Genomic DNA, 16,016 nt, shown 5'->3' with positions numbered 1-16,016 from the left:
CAGCTGAAAAGTAAACACAAAATTGATAAATTTAACTTACATTCTTGGACTGTGTCTGCTGAGTATGCTATAAAAATATAACAGATGATTTATATGAGAATATGACAGTCGCCTTGTTAGACGTGTGATCTGTTTGCCTTGTTTGTAAATCTTTAGATGCTAAAGCACATGACACAAAACCTCAAATAGCTCCTCGTACATTTGCATCAATGTATTTTTCAGATATACACAGGAGAGGTGTTCCTAGAGCTGTAGATAAAGGATTTCCCACAGCTGCCAATCAACAACCAAGCCTATTTAACATTGCACAACATGAAGCAGGATACAACGACAATGCCAAACATGCCACATGTTGTACCCAAGATCTGTAACAATCCTCCTTCCAGCAACCAAAGCAATAAAAACAAAATGTCTAACAATGCAACCTTCGTACTAAAAAAAAAAACATCACCACCAACGGAGCATTTCACTTGGATTATCCAAGAAGGCAGACACCTTCTTTCATCAGTGTTTCGCTGAAGAACAGTAGTGTCTGGCGTCCCAGACCCACCCCCCTCCACACTCATTTCTCTGCCAAAACTTTTTAAAGTCATTCTTCTTTGTTGCATAACCAGACAAAACCTTGATGCAGACACCAACAAATACCAACAAATTCTTCAGTCAATCCTCTTCATTGCTGTTGCCATTTATGATCCGATCAGCAACATAACCATCCAAATCGTAAGTGCTTCATGCAGGCACCAACAACTAGCACTCCAGAAACACAGCGACAAGATTTCAAAATCTCAGTCAATTCAGGTTACAACATGAACCCAAGTAGTCTGTGTGCGTCTTAGCCATAGCCATTGGCTTGCCTTTTCAGCAGCCTCAGATAACTCTTTTACAGCTCCTTTGTGTTGTGGCTGACTTTGTTACAAAGCGTCTAAGACCTATCTCCACTGGTCTTGTGTGTGCTTGCCAGCCGCGTCCACTCACTTCTGCTACCAGTTCTGTATATTTGGAATTCTTCCTTTAAGACTTCATCATCACATCTTCAAAGGGAATACTTAACTTAGTAAAGCAGATGATCTGCTCACACACCCCCACACAACACCATGTCTGGTCTCAAAGCAGTCACAAGGGGCAGCCGTGGCCTCCTGGTTAGTGCTTCGGACTTGTAACCGGAGGGTTGCCGGTTCAAACCCCGACCAGTAGGAACGGCTGAAGTGCCCTTGAGCAAGGCACCTAACCCCTCACTGCTCCCCAAGCGCCGCTGTTATTGCAGGCAGCTCACTGCGCCAGGATTAGTGTGTGCTGAGTGTGTTTCACTAATTCATGGATTGGGATAAATGCAGAGACCAAATTTCCCTCACGGGATCAAAAGAGTATATATACTTATACAACAATACACTATTGTACTTGGGTTGCCTTGCGACATCCACCAGGAGCTTCCAGTCCCGTGCTTTGCCCCATCTTCCTGTATTGCTTGTATTTGCCTCACAAAACACAAACAAAACACGAACAAAATTCAACTGTCCCTGTCATTTCCCGGCAAAGAGATAACCTCAACTCTCTTGTTCTCACGGAAATACGCCAGTGATTTTAGAACCTGATTTGTTGAGTATCCTACCTAATCTGATGAGTGGTTCCTACAATGAATTTATTGTGGTTAGTATCAATGATGCATAGCTCTCCTCTCAATACCCATTTTAACGTCAGATTATCCATTTTCCTTGTTTTTCTTGAGAAACCGCTGTTAAATGTCTAGCTTGCTCTTGCTGCTTGCTCTTCTCCTGTGCTGTAGACTTACCCCATGCTTTCTGACTGGTACCAAGACCAATACCATAACAAAGATATATTATTGAAACATTGAAACAAATATAGGCAGAGACATCCCCAGGACTATGATACTATGATATTATACATATTATACTGTAATAATATTCAATATCCTCTGAGCTCTTGCAATAATTTGAAATATTCCTTGCCTGCTGAGATATTGGTCAGTGGAGATTCTTCGGAGTTTTTAAGATTTGTGTATTGCCAGATTAAGCAATCCCACTTTGATTAACATGGACAGATGAATGATCTTTTATTTTCTGTATAAATACATCAAGGTCAGTACATCTCTACTGCCACATCCCCATGATCTTCCATGGAGGATGTTTATAGCAGACACTCATATCCGGATGGTGAAAGGACTCCATTGGACTACCTGTATCAAACATGAATTACACTCTGCCCATCCAAAGCACATCTGAATGTATGTATAGTAATGTTTGCATACACATTTCAGAAACTGTCATCAGATCAAGCTAAGTCAACAAACCCTGACAAGTTTAATACACTCTCTTAACTAATAAATCAGCCCCATATTGCTTAAATATTTACACAGGTCTACAGTATTTGGCAACACAGTGGTTGTGTAGGTGACTGGTGACTGACTTGGACCAATTTTCCAAAATAGACAATGTTACATTGACTTTGGCATGGCCAGCCATTACTCAGCATTCCTGTTTTGCTTTTTGTTTCATCCTAATTCAGCAATGGAAAATAATCAGTGAGGGATGATTGCATTAGTTGCATGGAACAGCAAGAAGTTAATACAGATCGGGGTCAAAGCAAATTATGAACAGAGGGACATTGACACCGATGAGTTAAGATATCTACTTCTGCAGGCCATTTATCTTCCTATTTGTATTCATATCCTGAAGGGAAATGTGTAACTATTATGTAAACAGTGTTTATTATTAATTTGAGAGGAAACAACAATGTGATTGAATAAATATGAAGTATATTTCTAATGGCACAGAACTAAAACCATTCAAGTTTTGATGGAATAGTTGTAAAATAGAGAGCAAATTTGCCTTATAAGAGTACAAGCTGCTCACAAATATTAGTGCTGATGTGAAGCATCTGCCAATTTGAAAGCAGTCCAAGAATTTCGACTCTGGCCTGTGAAGCACACATTTCTCCTCTATGCTCTGCTCTCTCTTAGTCCTTGAGCCAAACTGCTATCTATTCCATCTAAAAGTAATATCCTCAGGATTTTTACTTGGGACCCGACAAATATTGATTCCATGCTTTAGCATGTGAGATGGCTTTTGTGCAAACTATATCAGATGCTGTGGAATCTTTTTTCTGCTTAAGCAGCACGAATAAATAACAAAAGGTGTATTTATATAGAGGCAGCAGAGCAGAAGATGATTTCCATTAACTATATTAGTTCTGTTTGAACTGAAGTGTCATTTACCATATGTTTAGAAATTAACATGATGATCACTGATAAGCTAGACATTTCTGTACTATATCACAATATTATACATTAATTGAGAGAAATGTTCTCTCTATCTGTCTGTCTGTCTGTCTGCCTGTCTCTCTCTGTGTGAGGGCGAGTGTGTGTGTGTGTGTGTGTGTGTGTGTGTGTGTGTGAGTGAGTGAGTGAGAAAGAGAGAGAAATGGGACAATGATTGCATTGGCCTTCGATTGAATTAAACTTCTATATTCACTGAACATATTTCTATCTTAACAGTTAAATGCATAAAAGGTAATGAGCTTTTTCTTTTGGAATCAAAAATTAAACCAGAACAAAAAAGCTGTTGAAAACCTATCTTGGAAAATAGATATATGGCACATATTTTGAAAATGTACACCTGAACACCTGGAAGCCAAATGTCATTATTACCTCTTTTTATTCACGTATGTGTATTTACAGCAGATATGTTTTATAAAGTTTTACTGTAGTAGAGCAGAGTTTAAAAAAAGTCACAATAATGGATGTAGTCAACAAGTCAGTTTCTTTCTTGTGATTTGTACACCAAGGCTCCATGTAAGGCCTTTGCCTTTTTAGAATTTAAGCCCTATCTGTGACCAGATGTTCTGTCTGCTATTAAACTGTAATTATCCATTAGTCATCATTACCTAATTGTTGGGGTTGTTATACTTAGAAACTGTTTGACAAAACACAAGCTGATTGTACAGGATTGTATACAATTGAGGTGCACTAATGAAACTATCAACTTATAGACGTGTTGCTCTTACATAGAAAATAGCAGGGACATGACACTTGGTGACATACATACAAATCAAGCATATAATTAAACACCTTTGATTCTGTCTTATACATTTACATTTCAATGCATGGGGGGCACATGGTCATGTCACTAACCATTTCTTCTAAGTGATTTTAGGACACAAAACAGTGCATTTCAAGCTACAGAACGATGGTTTAATCTTGGACAGACATTTACCATTTAGACTCATGTTTGAGTGCAGTGTATGCACATCGGTAAATTTGTGTTGTCTTGAGTCATGTATACATAACAGTCCATGAGTCCAAGGAATTAGACTGGCATATCTTCACTTTTCTGTATTTAAGTTTTGGGGTAGTCACTTTTCAGAACAGGTTTCAAACTAACTAACCATGTATGGGATTAAGATGACAGTGATTTGCATGCCATTTCTATCCTGTTTTAAAAATGTATGTGCTTAACCAGTAGGCCCTATTCATTATTTCATTACTTCCTAGAGCTATTTTATCTGATGGGCTAAATCACAAAAAAATGAAATTAAGAAATATAGCACGTACATTTGTTCTCATTTGATTTGTCCCAAAAATACGAGTTAAACGCACAATGACATCACTAAAAAGATGGACATCCTTGAGACTACTTCACAGTACATAGCGATTCTGAACATTCTTATGACTCAACTTGTATGTCTGAGTTTTATATATCAGAGTCTTAAGTAACAATGTGTCCTAACAGGATCCGAGCGAGCGACTGTCTTGTAGCATTTAATGCTATCTGTCCACACTGAATCTGTTAAATATACCCTTCTATTGAGTCATATTTCTTATTCAAAGTAGCAGAGCAATGCTAGCGACAGAAAGAAAATGGAAACGGGGCATCTGAAAAAAGTTCTCAAAATGTCGCATTGCACAGTACTGCTTCGCATTGCATTTTGTCAGGACATTCCAATTGAAAACAATGTAATTAAAACAGATTTTATCACTAATGTTCGCTCTCATCACATGCTGTTAGGACACGCTGTCACAGTGATATGTTGTGGTGATGGTTATGGGATGATGGAAGTATTGTCTGTATGTATGGCCTTTACCATTCCACTTCACTTCTGGTGATCACAATGACCAATTCTTGACTCAGGTCAGAATTGTACAAGAGATATCAAAATTCTGTTATGATGTTTCTCATTATTTTATAACATTCTCTGGACATGTATGTGGTTATGTACATAAGTGATCCATTATGTTTGATATTTTAAGAATCTACTGCATTTATTTTCTTTCAACGTCACCAGTTCTACACCATCAGAGCCCCACTGCACACAAAATAAGGGACTCACTACAATGGTAAATCTGTAAATACACATAGAAATATATATATATATATTTATATAAACAATGAAAATATAGGCAATATTCTGGGTTGCTTGGTTGTGCAAGTTCATGTGTATAATGAGATGCAAAAAGAAACAAACGAAACAAATAAACAAAACAGATTATTTAAAAAACATTCTCAAAAGCTGGGCATTTGTGGGTCTTGAGTTTCTTCATGGTCTTTTTGAACTCCTTGCTGGACTTGTCCCATTTGTGAATGCCTGTCAGGAGGTACTGCTTGTCCACCTTGCGGCCCATGATCAGGTAAGTGTTTCCCAGGTTGTCTAGTTGCTGACATGGGCAGTCTGCTCCATTCTTCAGGTACAGCACGAGCTTCTTTAAGTCCTTCTTCTTTAGTGTGCTTTGCTTAAGTATCTTCTTCTTCTTCTGCAGGATCACCTTACGGTCATTCTGTTCCCTTTTGACCTCCTTGATTTTGGTCTTGATGGCTGAAAGAATAGGTTGAAGAAGTGTGACAGTTAAATAAACTGAGGTGAGAGGCAAGTCATATTTTCCCTCAAAACACTGGTGGCTTCTACCCCCCACACCCCTCATCTTGTACAAAGAAGCATTTGCCAAAAAAAGAAAAATCAGAAAGAAAGAGAAAAAAGCTGAAAAGTTATAGTAGCCCTTCTGGCTTCAGAGCACAATAATAATCCAAAGTGCGTCACATTCTCCCTTTCCCTCTGGGAGCAGGTCACAGTCAGGCCGAGCGGCAAGAGAGGCTTGTATTGCAAAGGGTATGCCTATCGGGCAGCCCAAGACCAGGTCCCACAAAGAGGAGATTAGTTGACTAAGTAACGCTAGAGAAAAGAGCACAAATAGGCGTAAAGGTTTCAGTATTACCTATTATTAAAGGTTTACAGTCCTAGGTTTCCAAAGGTTTACAGGTTTGGCTTCCCCTTCATTAAGGTTTACCCATCTATCTAAATAGCAATAGCTACCTACCTCAAAATACTACTGTTGTTAATTTACTCAGATATGATGCCATGAATATGAAATATTTTTGAACTCGCTGGACTTGTCCCATTTGTGAATGCAAAACCCTTGTTTTATCTGTGTGTCTTCTGTTCTTTCATTCACAGGGAGCAAACACACTAATGAAAATGTTAATTTTTGTCGAAAGTGACTTTGGTTAAAGGCACCTAAAAAGATTAATACATACTGTAGTGTAAATGTATCATTTTCTCTTGTCCCTGAGCCAGCCAATGCAAACTAGTCAGTGTGGATACAAAACCTGACCTAAATGTAACTTCTTAGAGCACATTTAAGACTTTAAGAGGGCTTGTAATCAATAGCATAACTCTTTTAGAAAGGCCTGGGGGTGTGTGCATGGGGGGTGTGGAGGAAAGGATAGGGCATATATCATGATCCCAATCCACAGAAAGACGACATGCCTTATGCCCTTTTGGCATTTTGTTAACTCAGGAAATTTCAACTCCAGATGTAACCTGATCTTTGAATATTCATTCATGGGAATACACCCGTTATGAGCCTGTGCCAATTAGGAATAGGTCAGTGGTCTTCTAGCAGTCGGACATCTGAAATATCAAACGGGACAGATGGACCTGCCCTCAGTCCATGAGTCACTGTCTCCCTAGAATGTGGAAAAAGAAAAGTGACCAAAAATGAACCATGCCTCATTTCCTTGATTTCGTCCGTTGAGCAGTCCTAGGCCAGACTGACCGCTCCGACTTTCATCTCTCCTTAATCCCACACTTCTCCTTAGATTTGCTTAAATCTGCTTGATCTTTCACTAAACTCTCTTTAACCTCTTAATCTGTTTGTTTCCCTCACCTTCTCTGCCGTACGTGTGCATGAGTCAACCCCAGAGGGATCGCTCTTCAACCCATGAACATGAGGGTGCCCTCTTTTGCTTCTATCAGTCCTGATGTACAAAGCAACTCGCCACAGCACACTACAACACTTATCTTAACAGCGGCGATGGGAAATGAGTAAGACATTGCATACTGTATGTGCATCTTCATCACTTCCACTCTCTCCGTCACGCTGTGGTTTTGCCTCGTGACCCTTGTGTAAACTTCAGGCTTTTTGCCACCTAGACAGTAATTTCGCTTAATGATGGTGAGGTTTCCCAAGAGGCATGAAAACTCTGACACCCAAGCCGAGATTTACTGCTAATTGTTCCATAAAAATCACTGTCAGTCGCCATCACACGCCGGGGACTAAACCATGGTAAAAGTAATCCTTGCCCATATCTCTTTGAACCGTGACTTATATTCTTAGCAGCTCGTAGAGGAAACAGCCCTCCCTGGAAGGAAAAAAAAGTGTGAGCCGTGTAGGGTTGTAAGCACTGCGTGCTATAGAGTTTAAAAAACTCATGCGAGCCCCATGCTCCCAGGAAACTAGGCAAAGTGGCAGTGCCCATCTCTAACACCTTCAGACTTTCACAATTAATGACCATTGTAGAAAAAAAACTGTTTTTCCAGGTATTAACAGTGCACATGGTACGGATTAAGAGCCTTTATCCGGCGTCTCAGTCCCTTGAACTTATTCTTGGAGGTGGCTTAGTCTTAAACTGAATCAAAATGGGCAGCATTCATAATAAGCAAAGTAATAAAGAGAAGCCCGAGCCCACCCAAGGAACCACTTTATCTGCTTCAGATCCCGCTTTAACAAAGCTATGAACTTTCTGTGCACCTTAAGCTTCTTGTGCTCTGAGTCACTATAGGCAGAATGTTACCCCGTTCTGGAGAACATCTTTGCAGTTGGTTTAGCAAAAATAGCTTCAGGACTGCAATATAGAACTTTTTCCCCCCTCCAACAACATTTGACAATCACAAATTATCTGGTCTAATGTCTCCTGGGGACTACACTATACTCTCCTTCCTACTCAATATCACAGAGCATTATACAAAAATGCAATAAGGATGGTCCGAGTCCAAACACCACATGAAACCATTTAAATGTTAAGCAAAAGCGCCAGATATAAATTCTGGCCTTAATCCTAACAAAGATCCCCTGGTACTTCATCTAAATTTCATAGTTTCCGAATCTTATCATAGCAGACAGTCAGACCATGAGAAACATGTCAATGCAGGGGTATCTGTATACGAACTGTACCATGTGCATTTATAAATAGAGCGGAATGTGTGTCTGTATTTCATTACAGAGCAACAGAGGGGCCTATTTTATCAAGTTATTATCTTGTAGAGGATTCACAAACAGAAGCTCATTCTGCCTAAATGAAATTCTCAGCAGAGAAACGAGCACATCAGGATTACTGCATCACTGGAGACAGCTCTTGTAAATATTTAGTCAGACAACATACTGAGCTATAACGAGTGACCTCTTTGCCCCTCACATAAACCAAGCATGCATCTCTATTATATATGACACAGTAATCTATGGCTGACCTAAAATGAAACCTGCATCATCAATTCTACGCTTAAGGGAAAAAGTTCAGAATTAAACCAGACGGTGGAAACGCCCGAGGAGTGTGGCGAGGGCCAGTGGCCGCCCGCCCCCCTCCACTCAGCGGTCATTGGGGGTGTTTAACCTTTTGCTCTGACCTGCGACCCCTTACTTCCTCTCGGCCCTTCTCCGCATGGAGGGCCAGGCTCCTCTCCGGCTTCTCTGGGGCCGCGTCGTAAACACAGCAGGAGCGCTGCGCTCAAACTATTCACAAACATGGGCTCTGTCTGCCAGGGGGAGCGAAAGGGGCAGGAGCCGGAGCATTGCTGATGCACAGCGTTGTTTACTGCCTCCCAGAAACAAGAAGAAGAAGAAGAAGAAGAAGAAGAAGAAGAAGAAGGAGGAGAGGGAGAGGAAGAGGAGGAAAATCGAGCATGCGTCATTTACTACAAAAGTGCATGCAGGCCTTCAATTGAGGGGGCTACAAAGTTTGTTGCCGGGGAGCATAATAAACCTGCTGCGACGGGTGTAAATCATGATAGCAGCCGAACTGCAGCTGCAAATCTTTCACCAGCTCGGGTCGAGGTGACGCTGTCTGTTAAGTTACAATCATTGCCATTAAAAGATCAAAGCGACTTGGAAGAGGTTCCACTCTAGCCTGCTGTCACTGAAATGTTTCCAAATGATTACAGTTAAACCAGTATCACAAAGAAAAAAAAGACCATCCCCCATCCCCTTAAGGAAAAAAATGAAATAAATAAACTATTCTCAAAATTACTAATAATGATTACAGTTTTGTGTAACTGTTGACAAAAGCGTGTTGTAACACTAATAGTTGCTACAGATGCCTCTCCCCCACCAGTGAAGATTACAGGATAACAAATGAGCCAGTGATTAAATCTCAGGGTCAGCACTCATAAGGCGCTGCCAAAACAAACACAGTCGCCGCTCAGGGAGCTGACGGAACGGTACACAAGCTTGTCTCCACATGTGGAGCCACAGTCACCTGCAAGATATACGGTTCAGGGTTAGCAAATCAGTTAACATCAGGACTAATAAAACGTCAGGGTCCACTTGGGTTATTTTTGGGCCACACAAATGTTATCATGATTAGGCTTAATTGCTTCAAGAATGGCATCATTTAACAGTCATCGTCAGGGACTAGTGCTCAGATGTCAAATCAGATATCAAGCATGAAGGATGCAAGGCCATGGAATTATAGCCAAACCTATCCTAATTTTAGTCAGTGGTGACTTGAATGGTCTTTTAAACTGTTGCATGATTCCATGCATTTATGCAATGGGAGACCATAATGGTACACAGATATTTAAATAAAAGCTCTCTGTCAGATCTTCTGTTTATTCCAAATATAAATATAAATCCTATATTAATTACATGTATTACATATTCAAGTGTCTTATTTTTTTTATCAATCATTTTAGGTTCTTCGCTGATTTGGTCATAACCCTGAAAATGAGGTAAGAATTGAGATGTGGCACTAGGCCCTCAACGACACCATACGGTGTCGAGTGATCACCCTGAGCAGGGGTCAGTCTCGGGGTTCTTGTCACTTCCCAAGGGCCAGACAGCAGAACAAACACCCCAGTTTATTGCCCCAAATGACTGCCAAGTAAAAGGTTTTACTACCACTTTGGATCAGCTCTCTTCCATTACATACAAACTGATAACCTTGAAATTGTAATGTTAAAACACGGTATGGATTTATGGTGGTCACAACTATTCAGTTGTTTTCATGACACTTAAAATGCCTGTGGGTTTCAACATTGATAAACTCTTGGTCAACTTAGTGAACTGCATGACTCGTTTAAAAATAAAAGTAATCATTCATCTGCCCTCAATCTGACTGATAGCAATACATTTATGTTTTTCATGCCATTCATTTTCCATTGACTTGAGATGGAATACAAACTTGATCAATGTTGCCTTTATTTGACAACTTTTATTTGTTTGTTGAAGGCAGCATTCTGCAGCCAAAATCACAATGGGCCCTCAGTCCTATCTCTTGAGCATTCTTTTTTCTGTATACATAACAACCACTATCAATTCAGCTATGAATCCCAAGACAAGAGAGGGATGGCAGTGGTGTTTTTCCACTCTTGAGAACATGTTTATGTAAAGGGATTGAAGGGATTGAGAAGCTTCCATAAAAAAAACCTGAATCCGTGATGAAAGACACCACCAAGGCATAATCTAAATCACAACAACACTTTTTAAATGCATTTCTGGCAAAGAAACCTAATGACAAACAAAAGCCCCATGACAAAGAAATACAGACAGGAGAACCATACAGAGGAGAGAGCCAGAGGGCAGGTGAAATACAACAGAGAGAAGAAGAACAAGGAGGCGGAGGACAGCAGAAATACAGGCTTCACTATGCATTCCCTTGGCCTTGTGAGGATGAAAGTTAATGACTAGGCCAATCAATTTTAATGTAACGTCTTGGCAAAACACCATCTTATTGTGAGTATACTGTTTCATTTTTTGATCTAGCTACTGTACTGACTACTAAAGTTATTCATTATACTCATTTTAAAGATCTGTATCTGATAAATCAAACCAGCAAATAATAATAAAAAGTGGTGTGTAATTGTTTCTCAAGTTAAAGAAAATAGTAAATTGTAACTTACAACCAAAGTGGCTAACTTGTAAAAACTGCTTACCGAATTCACTGGCACACATGTGGTCCAAAATAGCATCAGCCTTCATCTCGTCGTCACAGGGGGGACAGACAGGGGAGAAACCTGCAGGAGGCAAGATGGGGTCTGGTCAGACAAAAGTGGATCAAACTGAATTTAAACCGTCAATGCACAAACCAATGCACTAGGCAATCGCCTGCAAAGAAAATCAAAGGCTTATTTGACTATGTGAAGAAAATAAAACAGTGGCAATTCCTCACTGTCATATTCTATATACATTTTACAGTTTTCTTATGTAAAAAAACAGTACTCTCACAGAAAAACTGAAGTTGGCAACAAATGAAGCAGTGCATTAAATATGTCTACTTCACTATAATACATAGTACTTTCTCCTGTCATTGTCTTCAAAATTGAATACGCCTATTTCACTATTATTTTACTATTAATTTAAGATAGCAACACAATGAATCCAAGGCCACGGGAGTTGTGAATTTCATGTTCCTCAAATAATAAATGCAGCATGCAAACAAATCTCATAACAGACAGTTTACTGGAATGTCATCATCAAAGTCATCTTCACAGCATAATATAACAAACTAATGTTTCCTTTATACTGTAAAAGGCCACAGTATAAATCTAATTGCTTAAGATTTCATATAACAACTAGTGTTCACTGTATTCACATGATGTGATTTGGTTACGAAAATAATATCTTCTGCATCTGCAGAACAAAGTAAATGTTAACAAGGAGGAACAACAATGATAAAAAGATAAAATTGACAGATTGATTGTCTTAACCCAAATCACCACTTTTGTACCTAGCGTTTTTATTTTCACTTTTATTTTTTTGTTCTTGCATGTCTTCTTACAAGGCCTTGTATATACTAAACTAACTGCAGCCCAGAGTAAATGGAAAATGTGTTTACCTTTGAAACACAGTGCTCTTTGTAGTCACTTGTCTACTAATTACAAGTATTTGACAAATCCTTGTGGAAGTTACACCCAAGTGAAAATGCTTGTGACAACAGGTGCTACTCAGATAATCAAAAGGATAACATTTTTTTCCAGTAAATCTTTTCTACTTTTTCCAGTGCATCTTCTCTACAATCTACAAATCCAAAAAATATAACTCATTCGAAGAGGTAAACACCATTGAACCAAGGAGTCATGACTTGGTAAATTTATTTGCACACAAATTAAATTAAAACTAACTTTAAATGAAAAACGGTATGTGGACATGAAAAACAAAAATCAGCAGCCACACTTCATAACTAAAATTTAGCATGAGAAAAAAAAGTGTTTGCAAACATAGTTTGAACAGGTTCTGGGTCTGTGGCTATAAACGGCAGGACAGTTGGTTTATTTATCACAAGTGGCGAGTGACCGGGGCTGAGGTATGCCTGTGTGGTCTGAGAGCTGTCTACCTTAAGCAGCTGTGCTGGTTACTGAAGAGCTTCTTACCCCTGCTGTGCAGTGCCCCCATCAGAAGCACTTCTGCTATATGCTTCAGCCACAACCATTGCCACCATTGCCATTTAATTGATTCTATTGTTTATATTCCCATTTTTTCCTCATGTCTTGACGTACATAGACTGAGAGTTTCATGGAAATTCCCCTTCGATTTATGAGCCAGCCATCTCAGTTAGATGTACTTTCCCTAGTCTCTCGCAACTGACGGCTCTGAGCCTTTCCAGGAGAAGTGCTTTCTCGTGCCAGGAACACTGAGAAAGTGATAAAAGCACCCTGTGATGCAAACACTGTTTTTCGGGGCACAGAACGTTTCCAACATAAATTCACCATCTCAAAGCCGTTGCAGAACTTTCTCAGACAAAAAATGTTTGTGTGTTTGTGTGTGTGTGTGTGGGGGGGGGGTTAATGCAAATGCTGTTAGTATCTGTGAAGGTAGTAGAGTCAGGGGGAGATAATACCTAACCCTTTTAAAACAAAAACTGACACCTCTATACTCAAGCATCTGACCAAGACTGCTCTCAGGCATGTAGCACAAGGCAATGTGAGTGCACAGGACTTTAACATCTCTGTGGGGTGTAAAGACAGTGGGAAGGGTTTTACAGCAGTAGTAGCCTTGAAGGGAATCACATTTGCAGAGGTGACAGAGCAATCTTATCAAATGTGGGACAACCTCTTTTTTTATCTCGGTCTGTGTCATTAGCTAACTGAGGAGCTAATAAATGCCTGTTTTGGGGCCTGGGGGTACTAAGGGAGAGCAAGAGCTGTTGATCCGAACGATGGGTTCTAGCTGTTTTTCCTCGGGTGAAATAAGTAGATACACACAAACGTTTGTTACTGGACAACATCCCAGTATGTGCTGGATCTTAAACATTCAAAATCAATTGCTACCAGCTGTTAAACAAGCATGGCAATATTAATTTCGAACAATGTGCTTGGTAAATAAAAACTAAAACACTTGGTTAAAGACATACTAAATTTTAAGGACACAGAAATCTACCAAAAAACTACCACATCACTATCACATTTTGAAATACAGATCAAAGAATGTTGAAGCTATAGGCTAAAAAAAAAAACAAGACTGATGAACAGGTCCAAAAGGTGGTTAGCATGGGAGTCCTGATCTACAAACAGACCTTGTCCCCTGAAATAACAGTCTACCGCTTTTAAGAAGGCAACAGTGTCACTTCTCACAGAAAGCAAAAGGTGTGACTGCTGGTGTCACATCACCCTGCATGCATACAGTTGACTTCAAAATGTCAGCATGTCTCTCAAAGCCAAATCCTAAGTGTTAGTGTTTACACTGCAAGGTCTTCTGCAAGTCACATGCTGTCAATTCCCACATTTTTGAGACGTGGTATACTCTGGATGCTGCCAAGGTGTGGACAAGGAGTGAGGACATGTTGTGGGCAACACTGTCACTGTGTGACATACATACCCTCATTTTGTGGTTACTTGCCCCATCTGCAATGCCATTCATGTCTGACTTAGAGGACCATTGTGTAGCAGAACTTACAAGGCATTTCTTTCTTAAACAACAACAACAACAACAAAACACATTTAAATTCAGCATTCCTCTTCCTTGTGTCCTCATTATCAGTCTCAGACCTGTGCTGCATTAAAACGAAAACAAAGAGGTTTGTGTTACCTGAAGGCTTTGAGGCTTCTGTAGCATTAGGGGTGCTGATGCACACGTCGCCCAGGGGGAACTTGTCGCAGGTGAGCATCTCGGGCCAGGGGAAGCCAAACGCCTCCATGATCGGGGTGCAGGCGTCTCGGACATTCTCGCACAGCCAGCGACAAGGGTAGATGGGTGTCTCCATGCAAACTGGGGCAAACAGGGAGCACAGGAAGACCTGGGTGCTAGGATGGCAGTTCTTGTGCACCAGAGGCACCCAGCTCCCAGCCTGTTGCTTCACCTCGGCCATGGTCTCATGCTCCAGCAGGTTAGGTAGCAGCATCTGGTCGTAGCCAACGTTGTGGCAGAGTCTCAGGTCCTCAGGGATGTCCACACACTGAGGTGGCTTGTCATAGATGCGCCCACTGGTGTACAGGTCCGACTTCCAGCTTGGGTCTGCATACTCATATTCTGAGGCACTGCTCACAGGGAACATTGTCATGGCCAACGCCACAGCAATGCCTCTCCAAAAACCTAGAACAGCAAAACACTTCATTGTCTGAACAGTCACTGGGAAAAAAATCCAAAAATATGTGATGCTCTCAGTATGGAGAGCTAATTGTAAAAAAAAAAAAAGAAAAACTGAAAATAATGAAATCTTCTTCGTGTAGAGAACCTAAATAAGATGACCAAAAAGACCTGGAAAAATGTTAAAAGTTGAGTTTCTGGAAATCCGATGCCGACAAAACGGGGTTCTGCAGCTGAGTCCGGGTGCTGACTCACACGGCTGCTTGCCAAGAGAGCATTGCTTGAAATGCCCAAAGTGGAGGAACAAGGGGAGATTGTGAAGTACTTGTCGACCAATGGAAATGCTCCGGGACCTTTTGGCACGCACATGTCAATCAAAGCGCTCAATTACCCAGTGAATAAAATTCGGTGTAAACTTCCACGCCTATCTCCCTTCCGAGTTTATCCAAGTTTATTTCTACCCAGAAGCTTAGGTACATTGTCTTATTGAAACTCTTGCAACAAGTCTCAGTTAAGGTGATATGGTACAGCCGCTGAGGCACTGACAACTAGGCTATTTTAAAACAATGCATGTTTAAATTCGGACATGACACGGATGTGCTTGAATCTTGTATTTATTTCGTATTCTAGAACAATGACACCAGTAGCCTACGCGAACAAACTCTTAAGTTTGGAGGTTCATACGTTTTGATACATGTACCCTACCTTTCGTTGTCTTCGTCACAGGTTCATTAAACATTCCCAAAACGATGACATGTGGAATATGTGACGGTATTTTTTGTAAAGAAATTGTCTCTCAACAGTCTGTGCACGAGGCTACGCTGTCTGCGTTTCAGACAATATTAGATTTGTTAGTGTTTTCCCTCCGCCTGATTTTCATAATTTTTAATGATAGGGAGATTAGGAGTGTGAACCCGACCAATTTATCTTCGCATGTCTTTGTCCTGCTAATGACGTCGAAAACCCAGTCAAATGGCCCGCTTTAGTTAACAAT

General features: G+C 40.4%; 1 protein-coding gene across 1 annotated transcript; it reads right to left on the bottom strand.

Annotated features, from left to right (window-relative positions):
- Positions 1 to 3,654: 3,654 nt before the first annotated feature.
- On the bottom strand, positions 3,655 to 15,288 carry sfrp1a (secreted frizzled-related protein 1a). Its single transcript, XM_048243048.1, has 3 exons — positions 14,525 to 15,288; positions 11,434 to 11,514; positions 3,655 to 5,826 (listed from the first exon to the last, which is right to left on the bottom strand). The coding sequence occupies exons 1-3, from the start codon at positions 15,048 to 15,050 to the stop codon at positions 5,504 to 5,506; spliced, it is 930 nt and encodes a 309-aa protein (XP_048099005.1). The 5' UTR covers positions 15,051 to 15,288; the 3' UTR covers positions 3,655 to 5,503.
- Between the last annotated feature and the right edge of the window lie 728 nt (positions 15,289 to 16,016).

Source organism: Alosa alosa, chromosome 5 (assembly GCF_017589495.1).
Source record: "Alosa alosa isolate M-15738 ecotype Scorff River chromosome 5, AALO_Geno_1.1, whole genome shotgun sequence".
NCBI lineage: Eukaryota > Metazoa > Chordata > Actinopteri > Clupeiformes > Clupeidae > Alosa > Alosa alosa.
Note: the sequence above shows the minus strand (reverse complement) of the source record. Positions and strands in the feature narration are given on the sequence as shown.

What these genes read in the sequence shown, in the direction of transcription:
- sfrp1a (XM_048243048.1), bottom strand. Translation starts at nt 15,050, where the DNA reads ATGAAGTGTTTTGCTGTTCTAGGTTTTTGGAGAGGCATTGCTGTGGCG. An exon ending in AGAAGCCTCAAAGCCTTCAG is followed by an intron (nt 11,515 to 14,524) that starts GTAACACAAACC and finishes TGCCTCCTGCAG; the next exon opens with GTTTCTCCCCTGTCTGTCCC. An exon ending in CATGTGTGCCAGTGAATTCG is followed by an intron (nt 5,827 to 11,433) that starts GTAAGCAGTTTT and finishes CTATTCTTTCAG; the next exon opens with CCATCAAGACCAAAATCAAG.